Genomic DNA, 22,046 nt, shown 5'->3' on the forward strand with positions numbered 1-22,046 from the left:
CAAACCTGCCTGCATTTGGCTCATATCCCTACAAGTATTTCTTATTTGTGTACTTATCCAAACGTCTTTTAGATGTTGTAACTGTACACACATCCCTCGTTTCCACTGGAAGTTCATTGCACACATGAACCACCCTCTACCTCTCTCTTTCCACCTTAAAAAATGTGCCCAGTCTTGAAGTCCCCCACCCTAGTGTACAGACACCTCCCATTCACCTTCTTTATACCCCTCATGGCTTTATAAACCTCTACAAGGCTACCTCTCAATCTCCTACGCTCCAGTGAGAAATGTCCCAGCCTTCAGGTGTCACCTGTAGAAACAGCGAGACTCAGAAAGCTTGTATCTTCAAATAAACCTGTTGGACTATAACCTGGTGCTGTGTGATTTCTGACCTTGTCCACTCCAGTCCAACACCAGCACCTCCACATCCTAAATGGCTTAACCTGAAGTGTACCTTTAAGGCCAAATTCTATGTCTAAGCTTGTGATTAAGCATGCCAAACTCTTGCTGCATGGCGTAGTGTCAACATTTGTTTGTTAACATTTCTAAGGAAAATCTTACGACGTTTTATGGCTCTGAGGGCATCATGTAAATGCAAATTCCTGTTGTTGTGATGTCCTCCTCCCTCAATAATGTCCCTGCAATCTCTTTCATAGAAGCACAAAAGCCAGATAGGGGTACATATTGCTTTGGTAGAGGGGGTGAGGTACCATTTTACAGAGGGACACAGAGCCTATGGTAGCACCAATGTTTCACCACATATTAAAAACACTATTGAAATGCAAGTTCATGGTGATCTTGAATTATGCGATTTTGGTGTCCATCTTCCCCATTCCCTGCTGCATGAGTCAGGATCTGTTTGTTATTAACAGACCATAGGTGAAGGGGATACGGTGGAGTAGGGCTTGTGACCCAGGGGCTATGGGGCTTTGATGAGGCCTATTTCATTACTGCAGTAGAAATATAATTGGAGAGTAAGCAAAATGGAGTCAGCAAGTTATTACATTAGTATGATGGTTCCTGGCAAACCCTTTCTGTTCTCCTTCACACTGTGAGACAAATAAGGGCTGCAAAGGTGTGATCAGCTTCTACACCTATGTACATAGTACCAAAACTTGGCACCTTGACAACTTACAGTCATAGAGAAATACAACATGGAAACTGACCTTTCAGACTAAACAAGTCTATGCTGACCATGGTGCCCACTTCTGGGTTATTATTCTACAATATTATTACTTGACCAATGTCAAGCCCTGGACAATCCTTCTTTTAGATCAACACTGGCAATTCTGCTTGATTCTCACCCATACTTTATAGACCCCCTTGTTGCAAACTCCACTAAACCACTGACCGCTAACTCAACTTGAGCCCTGCAGAACATAAGTTTGATGTTTTATTGAACCCTGATCTTGCTTTTCCATCCTCATCCATCTTTACTTTCCCCATTCCTTGCAATGCACGGCTGTGATTTATTACACATCTCTCTCTTGTCGTCTTTGAGAAGGTGGTGGTGAACCTTTATGAATCAGAGCAGTCTGTGCAGTTGGTGGAGATGCTCATGCAGTGCTATGAGGTTGAGAATTCAGAGACTTTGGCCCAGCAACAATATTCTCCAGAACATTACGCCTCCTCACTCCCTCCAGTCCCAGTGTCTCATTCTCACATTCACCTCCACAAAAACCAATTTCTCGAATGGCCAGCTAATCCTGAGCATCCTTCACCTAATTCAATACAAAGTCCTCTATCACTGGGATATTCTGTTCCTGCCCCAGTTTGAAGTCTGGTTTCAGAAAACTTACTTTGTCTCTAATTACTTTCTCTATTCAAAGCAGAGAATCAAAGTTATGCAAAAATGTAAAGCTAAAAGCATTTTGACGTGAATTCAGAAGCATTTCATCTCTATATTTATGAAACTAAAGAAGGAGAAAGCTCATAAATGAGCTTTGGATTGCATACTTTGATTAAGTACATCAATAAGAAGCATCTCTTTGGATCATAAGGAACATAATTACCCGTGACAACTGCCCAACTTCTAGATAGAAGCAAATGATGAATGCGTTCCAGGCCACCCACAGCACCAGCCATCCTGCATACTGTATAGAACAAAGGAGAAAAAAAATCACTTTAGATACTGAAAGCTCGGTTCACAAATATCTGATTAATTTCTATTTTTTTCTGTACAATGCAATATGTTTCCACACATTGTCAACTGGAGCTCAGTTGGTTACACTTCCCCAATCTTGAGATGCAAGGCGATACCAGAGGCCAGAACATGTAACCTGGGCTGATATTCCCAATGTAAAAGCCAGGGAGTGCTGCACAGTCAGTGATAACGTCTTCAGATAAGATATTAGACCTTATATTACCCATCTGCCCTCTCAGTTAAATGAAAATGATCCCCTGTCACACTTTGATACTATCACTCGTATTGTTACATACAGATGAGGAAGGACACCACTTTGATTGGGACAACACATCCATCCTAGGACAAGCCAAACAGAGACACGCACGAGAATTCCCAGAAGCATGGCATTCGAACCGGAACTCCATCAACAAACACATTGATTTGGAGCCAATCTACCATCCCCTGAGAAAAAGAACAGGAAATGACATCACCAACGCAGAAAATGACATCACCAACCCAAGGAAACCTAACCAGATAAATAGAAAGCTGGACATAACACCAGCGCTTCGTCGGAGGCTCGCTGATGATGTTACCTAGAATGGTGACGAAACGTCTGAAAACTAACCTTGCAGCTCAGCGAGCAAACTCACATCCAGAATATGGCAGTTGATACATTATCTCGTCTGAGACACTGCAACAATATTGCCCCATTCCTCATGGTGAAAACACTGCACAGACAGCAATTTCAATTGTAATTTCAACTGACTTGCTATATTCTACGTTCATAAAAGTTAGCTTGCCCAAAATCCAAACTCACACCAAGTGCTGTTAATCCATCACCTGCAGAGTTCACTAACTTCCAATGGTTCTTGTTTATACCACAACTCAGCTTTTTGAAATATTCTTAAGTGGGATGTGATTGTCATAAGAGATAATGGGAACTGCAGATGCTGGAGAATCCAAGATAACAAAGTGTGGAGCTGGATGAACACAGCAGGCCAAGCAGCATCTCAGGAGCACAAAAGCTGATGTTCCTGCAATGAAGGGTCTAGGCCCGAAACGTCAGCCTTTATGGTCCTGAGATGCTGCCTGGCCTGCTGTGTTCATCCAGCTCCACACTTTGTTATCTGTGATTGTCATAAGCCTGGCCAGCATTTGTTTCCCTTCTTTAATTGCCATTGAACCAGGCCTTTTAAGATGCAGCTGAGAGTCATAAAGTCATAGATTCATAGATGTGTACTAGCCCGGAAACAGATTCTTTAGTCGAATTTGTCCATGAGACAGCCATATTGCTGTGGGTCTGCAGTCACACGTAGGCCAAACCAGGTAGGGATGGCAGATTTCCCCATCTAAAAGACACTAGTGAATCAGTTGCACATTTACAGCAACTGATGGTAGTTTCAGGGTCGCTATTACAGACACAAAAACGAAGTTGCTGGAAAAGCTCAGCAGGTCTGACCGCATCTGTAAAGGAGAAAACAGAGTTAACGTTTCGGGTCTGGTGACCCTTCCTCAGAACTCACCCAAAATGTTAACTCTGTTTTTTCCTTCACAGATGCTGCCAGACCTGCTGAGCTTTTCCCGCAGCTTTGTTTTTGTTCCTGATTTACAGCATCCGCAGTTCTGTCGGTTTTTATTCACTATTAGACATTAGTTCTATATTCTCGATCTGTTTACTGAATTTAAACCAGGTTTCATGATCTGATTTGAAGCCAGAGACGCAAAGTACCTTGGGCTTGCTGGTCCATTGCTACTAATTCACCATCTCCTGCCATTTCAAAACTACCAATCTTACTTTCAAATCTGTCCATGGTGTCTCCCCTCCCCATCTATGTAATCTGCACCAGCCTGTAATATCTGTACTATACCTGTTGTGACCTTTGGTGCAGCCTGGATTTTAACTGCAGTGCTTTACGCTCAGTAATCACTAAGCTTTGAAATTCTCTCCCCGAATCTCCACATATCTCAATTTCATTTATTTCTCTTGAAAGACACGCTTTACTTCCTACATTTTTGAACAAGACTTTGCCTACATGTTCTAACACATTCTTATGTTGCACAGTCAATTTTTGTTTGCTAACACTCCTGTGAAGCCCTTAGGACATTTTACCATGTTTCAAGACGCTATGTGAATAAACACTGTTGTTACAAAGGGCTGGAGGAGGTGACAGAGAAGGAAAATAATCCGAGTGATCCAACAAATCGTACACAGTGCAATTTGCCGAGTGTACTTGAAAAGGTGAGCCATCATTGCGAAGCATTTTGATATCACAGGGTGCAACAAAAAGGAAAGGGAACTATTTAGTAAGAAAACAACTTTGAACTTTAACATGGAAAAGTTATAAAGCTTTTCAGCCACGTAGCTGGGGTGTTTCACAAGTGAAGGACTGGGAACATTTTACCGTGAAATCCAATGGATTTTTGAAGAGGGATGTTAGCTGCTGCAGTATGTTAATGTGAATATCAGACTGACTATTTAAAATGCAGCAAATTTAGATTTGTCTCAAGTTAACCTGGAGAGTCATTTTGAATTCCTTCACTGTTTACTGTGACAATGCGATATAAATCGAAATACATTACTTTTTGAAATATACCTCCAGGAGAATCAGTCTGTCATAAATGATCAAAGGATAAAATCAACTGAGAATGACCATTTTCATATACATCATTGTGTGTCATAAGTCAACAGCTGAATGGTATTTTGAAGTGCTCTGATTTACTTGCTGATAGAGATTCATAGGTATAAACACTCTCTTTGTAATCTTATAGCTAATGTAAGGACTGAAGAAATCCCTACAATATGTACTTGAAATGCATGTGTGATATTTCGTGACACCTATTGATTAGAGACAGCATGACTTACAATTATTACATAACTTATGGGGAACCAGCAGAGCAGCTTATAGTAATTTTAGATCCCCATGAGACAGGATTGACTGCTGCTTTAATTGTCACTTTACTTAATAACTTATTCATATCTAAAATGCATTTCATTTTACTCAATAGCAGAGCATGAGATGTAGATCATCAAATAAGGTTATTTAACTCCTGCAATGACCCTTTGATGAACTTTACTATAATTGGTTAGTATGGTATCTCAGATTCCCAAATAAAAGGCCCAGTGCTCTTCAACTATTCAACAAAACTCAGTGGGACTGGTCAACCTGACGCTGTAAAAAGGCTTAATAGTGTGAAAACATTTGGTATGCAAACTTTCAAAAAAATTATCACAGTAAGAATTCACACATGAAAATGTGCATTGATTTCCTTGCATTTGAAGTGTAGCTGCTTCAAAACTTTATCATAATCAAGATCACGTGCCTTGAACTGATCTTGTAATTATATTGATCCTGATGGAGGTCTACTCTGCTCTTGGCAAAAACATGTTTGCACAGAGATTGACATTGATATACAATAAAATGTCCGGGTGTAATATTGACATGAAGGCATTCAATAGATCATGTAGTCCAGGGGGAGTGACAGCCTAGTGCTATTGTCGCCAGACTATAATTCCAAAACTCAGGCAGTGCCTTGGGGAGTGATAATGGGAACTGTAGATGCTGGAGAATCCAAGATAATAAAATGTGAGGCTGGATGAACACAGCAGGCCCAGCAGCATCTGAGGAGCACAAGGACTCAGGTTTGAATCCTGTCCATGGCCAATGGTAGAATCTGAACCCAATAAAATTCTGGAATAAAAATTCTAAGGATGACCATACAACAATTGTTAACTTATGGGAGAAAAAGAAACATCTGGTTTACTAATGTCCTTTCGGGAAGGAAATCTACCATCTTTACCTGTTCTGGCCTACGTCTTATTCCAAACCCACAGCAATGTAATTTGTTTTCCTGAGAAGCAGCTTTCAGAAAGATTTTTATCCTCGTTGAATGAAGGAACCCATCAATTGCAGTGCTGCCAAGAATTTTCAACCAGTTTGGAATCTCGAATGAAAGAAGAGGGTAAGCCTGGAAAAATGTAAACATTACTTTCTATTGCATTGCTAATTGACCAGTTTCATATTTTAATTTCTTTTTATTCACTTGTGGAATGTGGATGTTGTTGGCTGGAACAGCATTTATTGCCCATCCCTGGTTGTCCTTGAGAAGGTGGGGGTGAGCTGCCTTAGAACATAGAACGTTACAGCACAGTACAGGCCCTTCAGCCCTCGATGTTGTGCCGACCTGTCATACCGATCTGAAGCCCATCTAACCTACACTATTCCATGTACATCCATACGCTTATCCAATGACGACTTAAATGTACCTAAAGTTGGCGAATCTACTACCGTTGCAGGCAAAGCGTTTCATTCCCTTACTACTCTTTGAGTAAAGACACTACCTCTGACATCTATCCTATAGCTTTACTATGCCCCTTCGTGCTCGCCGTCACCATCCTAGGAAAAAGGCTCTCCCTATCCACCCTATCTAACCCTCTGATTATTTTATATGTTTCAATTCAGTCACCTCTCAACCTTCTTCTCTCTAATGAAAACAGCCTCAAGTCCCTCAGCCTTTCCTCGTAAGACCTTCCCTCCATACCAGGCAACATCCTAGTAAATCTCCTCTGCACCCTTTCCAAAGCTTCCACATCCTTCTTATAATGCGGTGACCAGAACTGTACGCAATACTCCAAGTGCGGCCGCACCAGAGTTTTGTACAGCTGCAGCATAACCTCTTGGTTCCGGAACTCGATCCCTCTATTAATAAAAGCTAAAACACTGTATGCTTTCTTAACAGCCCTGTCAACCTGGGTGGCAGCTTTCAAGGATCTGTGTACATGGACACCGAGATCTCTCTGCTCATCTACACTGCTAAGAATCTTACCATTAGCCCAGTACTTTGCCTTCCGGTTACTCCTACCAAAGTGCATCACCTCACACTTGTCCGCATTAAACTCCATTTGTTACCTCTCAGCCCAGCTCTGCAGCTTATCTATGTCTCTCTGCAACCTACGGCATCTTTCGTCACTATCCACAACTCCACCGACCTTAGTGTCATCTGCAAATTTACTAACCCATCCTTCTACGCCCTCATCCAGGTCATTTATAAAAATGACAAACAGCAGTGGACCCAACACCGACCCTTGCGGTACACCACTAGTAACTGGTCGCCTTCTTGAACTGCTGCAGTCCATTTGCTGCAGGTAGAATCATAATGCTGTTAGGGAGGGAATTCCAGGATTTTGATCCAGTGACAGTGAAGGAACGGTGATATATTTCCAAATCAGGATGGTGAGTGGCTTGGAGGGGAACGTGGAGGTGATGGTGTTCCCATGTATCTGCTGCCCTTGTCCTTCTAGGTGGAAGTGGTGGTGGGTTTGGAAGATGCTATCTGAGGACCTTTTGTGAATTTCTGCTGGGCATCGTGCAGAAGGTACGCACTGTTGCTACTAAGTGCCAGTGTTGGAGAGTCTGGATATTTGTAGAAGTGGTGCTTTTATAAAGCTGTCTTTAAACAACATTCACTCTCAACTATAGGTCAATAAGGCTGTGATGCAACCTTTCGAGAACTTCATCCAAATATCTCTTAAAATTATTAGAAGGCACTGTCATTGGCCACAGGGCTTAAAAATCCCTTGCTTAATATGTATAGTATGTTAGGAATATATTTGCAAACTTAACTTCAGGCATTCTTGTTAAAATGTAGATGCATTTGTCAGAAATGTGTTCACAATGTCAGTATACACCTTGCCTTCATCTATCACATCTGATTCAGTAAAATGGCCAAAGTTTCTTCACAGAGACAAACATTCTCTGAAACAAAACTGCACCTAGTTAAAGGAAGGTGACCCGTAGTTACATTTCATTTCATTCCAAAGTTTATTTAAGAAATCCTCAGTCTCAGCCAGAGACTGAAGTTAAATGTGTTTGACAATCATAGAACATAGAACATTACAGCACAGTACAGGCCCTTCGGCCCTCGATGTTGTGCCGACCTGTCATACCGATCTCAAGCCTATCTGACCTACACTATTCCATGTATGTCCATATACTTATCCATCAAGCAAACTGAAATACAAAAAAAACGCAGAACAAAAGAAACATTAATGCGTGAAAAAAAGTACAAAATGTTCAGGTGACGATTCATTGGCAGCATCACAGCCACCAGGGTCACCACCAACGTCTCAAGCATGTAGTCACAATCTCTTTTCACAAGTTGACTCTTATCCAAAATCTTCAGGGATCAGTGATAATGGGAACCGCAGATGCTGGAAAATGTCCAGGCCCAAAACGTCAGCTTTAGTGCTCCTAAGATGCTGCTTGGCCTGCTGCGTTCATCCAGCTCGACACTTTGTTATCTTCAGGGATCAGTGCCTGGTCATTCGTTTCTGAGGGAAGGTTACTGGACCCGAAATGTTAACTCTGGTTTCTCTCTCCACAGATGCCGCCAGACCTGCCGAGCTTTTCCAGCAATTTCTGTTCTTGTTTTTGAACAAGAGGCACAGATTCACTTTGTTCCAATCAAATAAGGCCAGAAGGGCTCAGAATCAGAGTGACTGGCATTCTTTAGTAAAAATTCAAACCAGGATTCAGTTTGGCCAAAATGATAGGCCTCAAGAAGTTTCTCAAAGGGTGAGAGACAGAGAGGGTTGGGAATGCCTGAGCTTATAGCCCAGTTGAGCGAAATCAAAGCTGCCAATGCTAGTGTGAAAGATGTCAGGAATGAACAAGGCAGTTGAAGAGAAGCATAATACTTCCAGGGCATTTTCTTGCCATCTTTACTTTAGGTAAATATTTAGATGGCCATACAACAGATGTGGGTAGATAAAACTAAGGTCAATAAGATTTTTTTCCAGAATGGTCTTTGACTCAAAACATTAACTTTGTTCCTCTCTCCGCAGATGCTGCCAAATGCGAATATTTCTTGCATTTTCTGTATTTATTTCAGATTTCAGGCATCCATAAGTATTTCACTTTTTAAATATTCAGGCACATTTGCTGGCATCTTAATGTCTGCACTTTACAACACAAAACCAGACATTAAAAACTGTATGGCAACATTTAGTGCAATGTTTCCATTGCAAATCACAGCTTTTCAAGTTGCCCAATATTTGTATGCAAATTAAAAAATTTAAAGTATTTAATAATATAAAGAAATTGCAAGAAACGAAGTGAGTCATTTTAGACAGGCATTAATATGAAATAATAATTAGCGCATGCACACCCCTCATATATTCTTGCCTCACACATTCAAAGAGATACTCTTTAATATATTCAATTAATCCAATTTAACTATTTCACTTCACCAAACATATAGTTTTTGGGCTTTGCATGTTTTGTAACCAATTTGTCTTGTGGGTTAGTTTCATACATGATTTTTGTTCCCCAGGTTATCCAGCCATGGCAGAGCTTCTATAAAATTTGATTGATGATTGATTGATTTGATTTATTGTCACGTGTACCCAAATGAAGTGAAAGGTTTTGTTTGCGAGCAGTGCAGGCAGTTCATTGTACGCAAGGACTTACAGGTCATATGATTAAAAAAAACTTGGACAGACTGAGACACACAGGTTACACCACAGATGACTTGCTCAAGGCAAGATCAACATTATTTAAAGTTAGAGAGCAGGGAAGAAGCTGTTTTTGAATCTGCTGGTTGACATGGTTAACCTCATCATCCTACTACACTGCCTCTCCTCCACTGACCAGTTGTTCTTGCGTGGTTCACTCTCAGCTATGTGTTCAATTCTGGTTCAAGATCTGCCTTAGCGTCTCAGGATCAAATCCAGGCTGACACTCCCAATGGGTCGCTGTGAGGTAACAGCTTCTCTTGTGAAGCTTTAAATTATGCCTGCCGCCCTGCTGTCTGCCCTTTCAAGAGGACACTGCAGGCTCCTTTTTACTTCCATAGGATATGGGCATCACTGGCAAGGTCAGCATTTGTTGCCCATCACAAATTGCCCTTCAACTGAGAGGCTCATACATCAGAGGGTTGGTAAGAATCAACCACATTGCTCTGGAGTCACAGATAGGTCAGACTGGGTTAAGATGGCAGGTTCCTTTCCCTGGGAGATATTAAACAACCGGAAAAATGTTTAAAACAATCAGTAATCGTTGCTAATATTGAGGAGAGCTTTCAATTTCAGATTTTGGTCAATGATTTTAAATTCCACCAGCTGCTATAATGGGGTTTGAACTGTTTGAATTCCACCAGCTGCTACAATGGGCATTGTCACTAGACTATCAATCCAGAAACTCAGAGAATATTCTGGGGACCTGGGTTCAAACTCCGCCATAGCAGATGGAATCTGAATTTAAGAATCTACGACTGACCACGAACTGTTGTTGATTTTGGGGAAAACCAATCTGGTTCACTACGATCAGGGAAGAAAATCTACCATCCTCACCTGGTCTGGCCTACATGTGACTCGAGACCAACAGCAATGGGATTGACTTTCAAGGGCTCCCTGAAATGGCCAAGCAAGCCACTCGGTCATACCAATCGCTAGAAAGTCTCAAAGAAATGAAAGCAGATGGATGACCTGGCATCGACACAGGCACTAGGAAAGACTATAGCAGAAACAGTCCTGTCAATCCTGTAAAGTCCTCCAAGCTAACACCTGGGGGTTAGTGTCAAAATTGGAAGAGTGTCTCACAGGACCAGGAAAGAAACAGGCTCACATAGTCATACCTTACAATGTCGCAGACACCACCATCACCAGGACAAGACCATACTGTTGGGAGGGCATTGCCCTGGGAGTCCTCAACATTGACCCTCGACCCCACAAAGTCTCACGGCATCAGGTGAAACAATGGGGTAAGGAAACTTCCTGCAGATTACCACTTAATGTCCTTCCTCAGCTGACAAATTCGTACTTCTCCATGAACAACACGTGGATGAAACACAGGATGGTAAGGGCACAAAATGTACTCTGGGTGAAGGATTTCAATGTCCACCACTAAGACTGGCTTGCAGCAGTGCTACTGATCGAGCTGGTCAGGTCCTAAAGGATGTGGCTGCTAGACTGCGTCTGCGGCAGGTGGTTAGGGACCCAAACAAGAGGATACGAGTGATAGTGGGTCATGTCGTTTTGTGACTAGTTGATGTTCACTCAACTAGCCACAAAATGACAAGACCCACTATCACTCGTATCCTTACATACAGATAAGGCAGGACACCACTTTGATTGGGACAACACATCCATCCTAGGACAAGCCAAACAGAGACACGCATGAGAATTCCTAGAAGCATGGCATTCCAACCGGAACTCCATCAACAAACACATTGATTTGGAGCCAATCTACCATCCCCTGAGAAAAAGAACAGGAAATGACATCACCAACACAGGAAATGACATCACCAACCCAAGGAAACTTAACCAGATAAATAGAAAGCGGGACATAACACCAGCGCTTCGTCGGAGGCTCACTGATGATGTTACCTAGAATGGTGGCGAAACGTCTGAAAAACTAACCTTGCAGCTCAGCGAGCAAACTCACATCCAGATTCCACAACTAACAGATAGGATTTAAGCTCTACAGTCCTGGCACATCCAGTTGAGAATAGTGTTGGACAATTAAACAATTCATTGGAGAAGGAGGCTTCACAAATATTCCTATCTTCAATGAGAGTGCAAAAGTTAAGTCTGAAACATTTAAAGTAATTTTCAGCCAGATGTGCCCAGTGGATGATCCATCTCAGCCTCCTCCAGTGGACCCCAGCATCACAGATACCAATCTCCAGCCAATTTGCTTAACTCCATGCGATGTGAAAAAACAGCTGGCTATGACCCCTGACAACATCACTGCAGACTTGTGCTCCAGAATATGCCTCTTCCCTAGCCAAATTGTTTCCGAACAGTTGCATCTACCTGACAATCTGTAAAATTGCACAGCTATGCCCTGCACACGAAAAACAGGTCAAAATCAACCCGTCAAATTACTGTGCCATCAGTCTACCCTTGATTATTATTATTAAAGTGATGGAAGGTGTCTTGAACGGTGCAATCAAGCAGCATCTGCACAGCGATGCCCAGTTTGGGTTCCTCCAGGGCCACTCAGCTCCTGACCTCATTACAGCCTTGGTTCAAACATGGACAGAAGAGCTGAATTCCAGAGGGTGAGGTGAGAGTGACAGCCCTTGATATCAAGGTTACGTTCAACCAAGTATTGCAGATGGAGCCTGAATAAAACTGGAATCAATGGGTATCAGGGGGCAAACTCTCTGGTGTTTGGAGCCAAACCTGACACATAGGGCGATGGTTGTGGTTGTTGGAGGTCAGCCATCTCAGCTCCGGGACATCTCTACAGGAGTTCGTCAGGGTAGTGCCATGGGCCCAATGAGCTGATTCATCAATGAACCTCCCTCCATCATAGGTGAGAAATGGGGATGTTCACTGATAATTGCACAATGTACAGCAACATTCACAACTCCTCAGATACCAAAGCAGTCTGTATTCAAACGCAACAAGGCTTAGGCAATAGACAATATCCAGGCTTAGGCTGACAAGTGGCAAGTAACATTTGTGCTACACAAATGACAGGCAATGACCATCTCCAATGAGACACAATCTAACCACCACCCAATGATATTCGATGGCGCTACTATCACTGAATCTCCCATTGTTAACATCCTGGGGTTTACCATTGATCAAACCTCAACCAGACTGGCAAAAAAATACTGTAACTATAAGATCAGGTCATAAAGACTAGGAATATTGCAGCGAGTAACTCATCTCCTGACTCCCCAAATCCCATCCTCCATCTATGAGGCACAAGTCAGGAGTGAGATGGAATACTCCCCCTTTGCCTGGATGAGTGCAGACCCAGCAACACACAAGAAGCTTGACACCATCCAAGACAAAGCAGCCACTTGATTGGCACTATATCCACAAGCACCCACTCCCTCCACCACTGACACTCTGTAGTAGCAGTGTGTACTCTCTACAAGATACACTGCAGAAATTCACCAGAGATCCTGAGACAACATCTTTTAAATCCACGACCATCCAGAAAGACAAAGGAAGCAATTATATAGGAACACCACCAACTGCAAGTTCCCCTCCAAGCCACCCACCATTCTAATTTGGAAATAATACGCCATTCTTTCACTATCACTGGGTAAATATCCTGCAGAGATAGTAAGAACTGCTGATGCTGGAGTCTGAGATAAGACAGTGTGGAGATGGAGGAACACAGCAGGCCAGGCAGCATCAGAGGAGCAGGACAGCTGACATTTTGGATCTGGACCCTTCTTCAGAAATATCCTGTAATTCCCTCCCTACAGGCATTGTGGGTCTACCACAGACTGCAGTGATTCGAGAAGGCAGCTCACCACCACCTTCTCAAGGTTAACAAAGGACGGACAATAAATGCTGGCCCAGTTAGTGTCGCCCATTTCCCACGAGTGAAAAAAAGGTCTCTTCATGGTTTGAAAAACATCAGAGATGTTCTCCTCAGCTTCTCCAGCAATATTTATCCTATGAACATTATTTGAAAAAGTGATGATGTATTTGTTGTCAGATGGCTGTTAGTGGAAGCTTACTGTCCTCAATTTGATGCCTATTTTCTTCATGACTGTAGGGAGTGCACTTCCACAATGCTTCATTGGTGTAAAAGACTTTGGAATATTCTGAAGTCATGAAAGCCATCAAGTAAGTAAAAGTTTGTTCTTTATTTTTAAAATTATAACCCACATTCAGTGATTCTGGAACAGAGACAGTCTCGACGCATGATGTAATTGTTTCAAATCACTGTATACATTCAGCTCCCATTGCAGGATTTAGCAGCTTCCTAAATCAGTTCAAGGTCTTGTTTTAGCCACTTCCCCAACAATCTGCTCCAGTTGTTTGTGAATCCCTATGTAAAGAATATTTCCTGTGACTTAGCATAGTTCATCATAACTGATCTTAGCTGGATAAGGCAGAACAAACACAGCAGTAATGCAGTCAAAATGTTTTTGTCGGGGACAAACAGTATTGTCTTACCAACTAAAGAATTTCAACACTTTAACATGTTATTATCCAAAATGCCAGAAAACAAAATGCTACATTGAACAAAGAAGTAGTGAGGAGTGAGCTAAGTTCTTTCGAAAGGATTTAGATGTGTATATGTTGATATCAGATCATTTTCTCTGTCTGAGTTATGGAGGGAATGTCTTATGAGAAATGTTAGCGCTTGGAACCAGCTGGATCTTGTTGACTATGTTGTCGCAGTTGTTAACCTGGGCCAAAAGGGGGAACCTTGGCTGACCGATATAAACAGGGGATTCAGAATCTCCTCAGTACAAATAAATATAACCAGGAAATTTAGAATCTCTTCAGTTAAAAACAATACAGGAGATTAGAATCTCTGCAGTTCAGGTGAAAAAAATACACAGGGGTCTTAGAACCTCCTCAGTTCAGGGGACTGACTCCCATCACGCTGACCACAGACAGGGGACTGTGCACAAGTCAATAAAGGATGACTTAGTGATGCAATACCGGCCTCTGTGCACTTATTTCAAAAAGGCTAAAATGGTTACGACCCCACTCACTAAAGGTGATTGCATTTAAGTATATAGTATTTTTAAAGGGACAGCAAGAACTGCAGATGCTGCAGTCAGAGACAACACAGTGGGAGCTGGAGGAACACAGCAGGCCAGACAGCATCAGAGGAGCAGGAAAGCTGATGTTTTGGATCAGCACCTTTCTTCAGAAATGGGGGAGGGGGAAGGAAGCTCAGAAATATAGGGATGGGAAGGCAGGTGGGATGGTGATAGGTGAGTGCAGGTAGGGAGTGGTGGGGAATGGTCAGCGAGATGAGCGGGGTGGATAGGTGGGAGACAAGGTAGACAGGTTGTGTCAGGTCAAGGAGGTGGGGATGAAAGGGAGGCTTGGACATGGGATGAGGTCAGGTGTTACGGGTTTTAAAACTGATGTATTCTATGTTCAGGCCATCAGGCTGTAGGCTTCCAAGGCAGAATATGAGGTGTTGCTCCTCCAGTTTGTGGGTGGTGTCATTGTGACACTGGAGGAGGCCCAGGATGGGCATGTCACTCAGGGAGTGGGAGGGGGAGTTAAAATGGTTAGTGACTGGAAGATGTTGTCATTTGTCGTGTGGAGTGCAGATACTCCTCGAAACAGTCTCCGAGTCTACACTTGGTCTCACCGATGTAGAGAAGGCCACATCGAGAGCAACAAATATAGTAGACGAAATTGGCGGATAGGCAAGTGAACCTCTGTCTGAAATGAAGGGTTTGTTTTGGGCCTTGAATGGAGGTGAGGGAGGAAAGAGTAGGGGCAGGTGTAGCACTTCCTGCGGTTACAGGGAAAGGTGCTAGGGGTGGTGGGGTTAGTGGGGAGTGTGTGGAGTGGGCAAGGGAGTCCACCAACGTCTGCATCCAGCGCAACATTATCTGCCACTTCTGCCACCTTCAGTCCGACCCCGCGGCCAAAGAGATATTTCCCTCCCCACCCTTATCTGCTTTTCCTAGGTACCGCACTCTCCACAACTCCCTCATCTCCACACTCCCCACTAACCGCACCACCCTTGGCACCTTTCCCTGCAACCACAGGAAGTGCTACACCTGCCCCTACTCATTTCCCCCTCACCTCCATTCAAGGCCAAAAGCAAACTTTTCATATCAGACAGGGGTTGACCTGCACATCCACCAATTTGGTCTATATCCGCTGCTCCCGATGTGACCTCCTCTACATCGGTGAGACCAAGCAGAGACTCGGAGACGGTTTCATTGAGCGTCTGTGCGCTGTCTGTATGGGTAGAGTTGAGAAATACCAAGGGGCAAAAAATATTAGTGGATGTCATTTATAGACCCCCAAACTGCAGTGGTGATGTTGGGAATGGCATTAAACAGGAAATTAGAGATGTATGTGAGAAGGGAATATGGGTGATCATTGGTGCTTTTAATCTACACATAGATTGGGCAAATCAAATTAGCCACAATGCCATAGAGGAGGAATTGCTGGAGTGTGTAAGGGATGGTTCTCTTGACCAATATGTGGAGGAATCATCTAGCGAGCAGGCCATCTTAGACTGGGTACTGTGTAATGGGAAGGAAATCATTGCCAATCTAGTTGTGCGAGACCCCTTGGGGAAGAGCGACCATAACATCGTAGAATTTTTTTATCAAGATGGAGAGTGAGGTAGTTGATTTGGAAACTAGAGTGCTGAATCTAAATAAAGGAAACTGTGATGATATGGGGCATGAGTTGGCCTTGGTAGATTGGGGAGAGTTACTTAAAGGGAATGACAGTGGATAGGCAGTTACAAACATTCAAAGAATGCCCAGGGGACCTGCAACAACTGTTTATTCTTGTCTGGCATGAAGGCAAAATGAGTAAGAAGGCCAATCTATGGCTTACAAAGGAAATTGGAGATAGTATCCGATCCAAGGAAGAGGCATACAGATTGTCCAGAAAAATAACATGTTTGAAGATTGGGAGCAGTTTATAATTCACCAAAGAAGGACCAAGGGATTGATTAAGAAGAGGAAAATATAGTATGAAAGTAAGCTTGAAGGGAACATAAAGACTGACCCTGAGGGTTTCTATAGTTGCATGAAGAGAAAGAGACTGGTGAAGGCAAATGTAGCCAACCTACCAGACAGAAACGGGACTGTGGTTTGTGGGTCTATATATGACACTCACTAGTGTTTTTTGCCCCTTGGTATTTCTCAATTCTACCCATATATCACTTGTCTGAGCTAATATCCTTTCTCACTGTTGTGTTAATTTTCTCTTTGACCAGCAATGCTACTCCACCATCTTTTCCTTTTTGCCTGTCCTTCCTAAATATTGAATACCTTCGGACATTCCGTTCGCATCCCTGGTCATGCTGCAGCCATGTTTCCATAATCCTAATTATATCGTACCCATTTACATTGATCCGCACAATTAGTTCATCCACTTTATCGCAAATGCTCCATACATTAAGGCACAACACCTTTAAGCTTGTCTTTTTAACACTGCTTGACTCGGTCTTATTTTTCTCAATAGCCCTGTTTTAATTTCTTCTTTGGTTTCTCTGCCTATCAATTTTCTTATTCCATTTTCTACTTTTTGCTTTTTACTCTGCTCCCTCCTTCTCTGACTCCTTACACAGATTCCCAAACCCTGGCATGTCAGCTTAAGCCCTCTCCAACCGCTCTAGCAAACACTTGCTGGAGGACATCAGTCCCAGACAGAATGTAGAGCAGGCGCTAAAGAAGTGGCTGAGCAACTGAATATATACTTTGTTTCTATCTTCATTAAGGAGGACACAAATCAGACGGCAGAAATGTTGGAGGATGCAAGATTTAGTCTGAGGGAAGAATTGAGGAAGATTAATATTAGTAGAGAAATGGAGCTGGCAAAATTGATGAGATGGAAGGTGAATAAATTCCCAAGGCCTGATAATCTACATCCTAGAGTACTTAAAGAAGTGGCTCTAGAAATAGTGGATGCATTGGTGGTTATCTTCTGGGATTTTATAGACTCTGAAACAGTCCCTGCAGATTGGAAAGTCGCTAATATCACTGTAATATTCAAAAAGACAGGCAGATAGAAAACAGGGAATTATAGACCGGATTTCCAATATCAGTAGTGGGGAAGATTCTTGAATCCACTATCGAAGACTTCATAGCAGAACATTTAGAAAGCTGTGGCAGGATGAGACAGAGTCAGCATGGATTTTTGAAGGGGAAATCGTGTTTGACAAATCTGTTAGAATTCTATGACGTTGTAACCAGGAGAGTTGACAAGGTGGGGCAGTCGATGTGGTATATTTGGACTTTCAGAAATCGTTTGACAAAGTCCCACATAAGAGATTATTGTGCAAGATTAAAGCACATTGGATTGGAGGAAGTGTACTGAAATAGATAGACAACTGATTGGCAGAGAGGAAACAAAGTGTAGGAATTAATGGGTCCTTTTCAAATTGGCAGGCAGCAACTAGTGGGGTGCCACAGAGATCAGTGCTATTCCCAATATATATTAATGATTGGGATGAGGGAACAAATGTAATGTCTTGCAGGTGATATCAAATTGGGTGAACTGTGACGAGGATGCAGAGATCCTTCAGCATGATCTCAACAGTGGGCAGAGAAATGGCAGATACAGTATAATTTGGATAAATATGAGGTTATTCACTTTGGAAGTAAAATCAAGAAGGCAGATTATTACCTGAGTGGCTGTAAATTGGGAGAGGGGAGTGTGCACTAGGACCTGGGCGTCCTTGTACACCAGTTGCTGAAGGTAAGCATGCAGGTACAGCAGGCAGTAAAGAAGGCAAATGGTATCTTGGCCAACATACCATTCGCCTTCATTGCGAGAGGTTTTGAGTACAGGAGCAGGGATGTGTTGTTGCAGTTATACAGGGCCTTGGTGACACCACACCTAGAATACTATGTGCAGTTTTGGTCTCCTTTTCTGAGGAAGGATGCTCTTGCGCTCGAGGGAAGGCTTACCAGGCTGACTCTGGGGATGGTGGGACTGATGTATGAGGAGAGATTGACTAGGTTGGGATTGTTTTCACTGGAGTTCAGGCGAATGAGGGGCATCCCGTAGAGACTTATAAAATTCTAACAGGACGGGACAGGGTAGAGGTAGGGAGGTGTTCCCGATGGTGGGTGTGTCCAGAACCAGGGGTCACAATCTATGGGTTCAGGGTAGGCCATTTAGGACAGAGATGAGGAAACATTTCCTCACCCAAAGAGAGGTGAGCCTGTGGAATTCATTACCACAGGAAGTAGTTGATGCCACAATAATGAACGTACTCAAGAGGTGGCCAGATATAGCACTTGGGACGAATGGGATCAAAAGTGATGGGGAGAAAGCAGCATTAGGCAATTGAGTTGGATGATCAGCCATGATTGTAAAGAATGGCAGAGCAGGTTTGAAGGGCAGAATGGCCTCCTCCTGCTCCTATCTTCTATGTATCTATGCAATGTATCCATCCTGTTGACCCACTGCCTTCCTACAACAATCAGAAAACAACAAGACTTATTACCCAATGCTTGACAGACAGCCTTTCCTTTCTGTCTTCATTATTTTTGCACCTGGAAAGGGAAATTTCAGAGAAAATGACAAAACCCAACAATAATTTTTTAATGTCCCTGCTATTTTCTCTGGGGTTGTCCACAGCAGTATCCTGAAGACCGGACTTCAATTCCTGGACTTCCCATGTGGCATGTTCCTGGTGGGGTTGACAACCTTGTACCATGCAATATGAAGGGTATCTGCACTGAGCCTTTCCACATAACTCCATTTGTAACAGGAAATCTGGCGGCATCCGTGGAGGAGAAAACAGAGTTAACATTTCGGGTCCGGTGACACTTCCTCAGAACCTCCAGACCCGCAACTTTAACTCTGTTTTCTCCTCCACAGATGCTGCCAGTCCTGCTGAGCTTTTCCAGCAACTTTGTTTTTGTTCCTGATTTACAGCATGCGCAGTTCTTTTGGCTTCCATTTGTAACAGTCCTCTCTGATAATTGAGCTGGATAGTCCTTTTTCCTTAGGCATGGATGTGAAGGGGCACAGGGGATCTGAGACAGATAGGTATAATTATAAAACAGCCAAGGTTAAATTGAACTCCATACAGGCTCAAGAGATTCAGTAACCTATTCCTTTAATCCCATGGCAGTACTATATGCAACCAATTGTGAAGAAGGACTGAAGGAGCCACTATGAAATGACCCTGGTGATGTGGTGCAATACAAATTAGTTAGTGAAAGCGTGAAAATGAAAATGCTGTCTGCTCCATTCGTCATTTGAAGGAATCAATGGAAAATTTTATTGAAAATTTTGATAGCTAGCCATAACAGGCTGAGGAGGCTCTGAGGTAGGGTCACTGGTTCTGAAACGTTGACTCTGATTTTTTTCTCCACAGATGCTGCCAGACCTGCTGAGTTTTTCCAGAAACTTCTGTTTTTGTTAGAGGTTTGAAGGGTCAAGGTCTCTCTGTTTGCTTTCCGTCATTCTGTGAACTTACAGGAGTAAAATACATACTGGCAATCTGTTAGCTCAGTTGGCTTGACAGCCGTGATGTAGAAGTACTGGTGTTGGACTGGGGTGGACAAAGTCAGAAGCCACACAACACCAGGTTACAGTTCAACTTTCTGACCGTTGTTCCTTTGTCGTCTGATAAAGGAGCAGTGCTTCAAAAGCTTGTGATTTCAAATAACCCTTTTAGACTATAGCCTGGTGTTGTGTGATTTCTGGCTTGCTAGTTGGCACATCATTTTGAATTACGCCAACAATGCAGGTTTGATTCTTATCCTGTCTGAGGTAGACTTAGGACCCACCTTACCCTGCTTGTGAGAGTAGAAGGCAAAGGCATAGGTTAATATTGGGAGCACCAGAACTGGATAAACTCAACTCCAGTTACAAACATTACACAGCTGTACCAACTTTGAAATCTTATTCTTGTCTGGTTTTAGATTTTGCGAATGTTCAGAGGTCTCAACATCAGCAATTGAACTTGCTCCCCGCCATTAACAGTCAGCATGTTAAAAGTTTAATGGATAGGTTAACGTTGCAGGCAAAAGAATTTTATCCACACATCCTAATGTATGATCACAGCCAAGAATTAACATCTACACAGTTTCTCTCTTCACGGATGTTGCCTTAATTGCTGCGCATTTCCAGCACTTTCTATATTTATTTTAGATTTGCACCATCTGCAGTATTTTGTTGTCCTGTCAATGTGTTCATTTGCCAATACTGATCAGGGTGATTTCACTCTCTGACACTGCACTAGATAAGATTATGTCAAATAAACTGCTGCAGGATTAATTATGAGCTTTTGTGTAAAATGTCTCATTTCGAAGTTCAGAAATGCAATTAAAATCTGCTTCTGAATAGTTTCACATCATTGACTGAAGAGGTGATTACTTCTAAACACTGCTTTCCTGCTCCATTAACACTTCAGAATAGAATGGGACTAGATGTAACTCTACAACTGTATGCATGACAAACCCACATGAGTTGTATCAGGAGAGTTTGAACAAATTAATCTACTTACAGTTTCCTGCACTAAGTGATTATTTCAGGCTTTCACCTAACTCTTGGGTGCTGTACAACTTAAGGAGCCTTTCTGACATAATTTATTTGCCATCAGTTCTTTGCACATTTCAGCAAAACACCGCAGTCCCCGGCAAGTGATAGCTCACACCCACTGGTTCTGTTTGATATCTGCTCCTGAAGACTTTGGAGGTGCTGTTGGGTGATGGAATGTGTACCATTGTAATCTAGATATGCTCACTGGAAAATCAACAAGATAATTTGCAATACCAGTTCAATAAGCAATAAATGTTCACCTGATCCTGGGCATTTTCACACACGGTTTAAATTGCCTACATTGTGCCCACTGACATTTCTCCATTGAGATGTCACAGCTTTGCCTAATCCTTTGCACACTCAGTTTTGGATGGTTGTCATGGATTACATCAAACTGCACCCCCCCCCCCGCCCCAAAAACATATCAAGGGGATAGTCTAGATCCTAACTTTTTCTTATTTTAAAGGCAAGTTCTAGGTTTTGCATTCTGGATAACTCTATTGAAAAACTTAACAGAATGATAGATCATTTAACTACTAAACAGCAACTGTTCCAATGTACATCCAATAACATCCAATAAACACACTCATGGTAAAGGCAAATTCAGTAAAATAGATTGTCTCACAGGTAAATCGGGCAGCAGAAAGAGAATCCCAGCTTTTAGCTGTAACAGAGAGAGGAATAAGAGCATCCACATCCAGCTTCAAAACCCCAGCAACTGTAGAAAGCTAAAACTAAAAGTCCAGGTTCTGTGGAAGGTTGGCCCCACCTATTCAGGCTGCTTCTATTGTTCCAGCTTTAAAAAAAAGACCCAAAGTCTCACAAGCTGTTCACTTCATTTGCTTTGAGCAGACCACTCATTTCCTCTGTCTCAACATCTCTTCACAAAAAAATCCAAGACAAAATAAGCTTCCTAAAGCCACAGTATTATTACACAGTCTAGTAGAG

At 42.6% G+C, this 22,046-nt stretch overlaps 1 protein-coding gene across 4 annotated transcripts in view; it reads right to left on the reverse strand.

The window, feature by feature from the left end:
• nkain1 (sodium/potassium transporting ATPase interacting 1) overlaps nucleotides 1-22,046 on the reverse strand; it is a 522,606-nt gene that overhangs the window by 159,623 nt on the left and 340,937 nt on the right. For all 4 annotated transcript variants that reach the window (XM_059654446.1, XM_048558122.2, XM_059654447.1 and 1 more), the window contains exon 3: nucleotides 2,013-2,093. In XM_059654446.1, the coding sequence (XP_059510429.1) occupies nucleotides 2,013-2,093 (81 nt within the window). The remainder of the gene's footprint in view (nucleotides 1-2,012; nucleotides 2,094-22,046) is intronic.

The sequence above is a fragment of the Stegostoma tigrinum genome, chromosome 24, assembly GCF_030684315.1.
Source record: "Stegostoma tigrinum isolate sSteTig4 chromosome 24, sSteTig4.hap1, whole genome shotgun sequence".
Taxonomy (NCBI): Eukaryota; Metazoa; Chordata; class Chondrichthyes; order Orectolobiformes; family Stegostomatidae; genus Stegostoma; species Stegostoma tigrinum.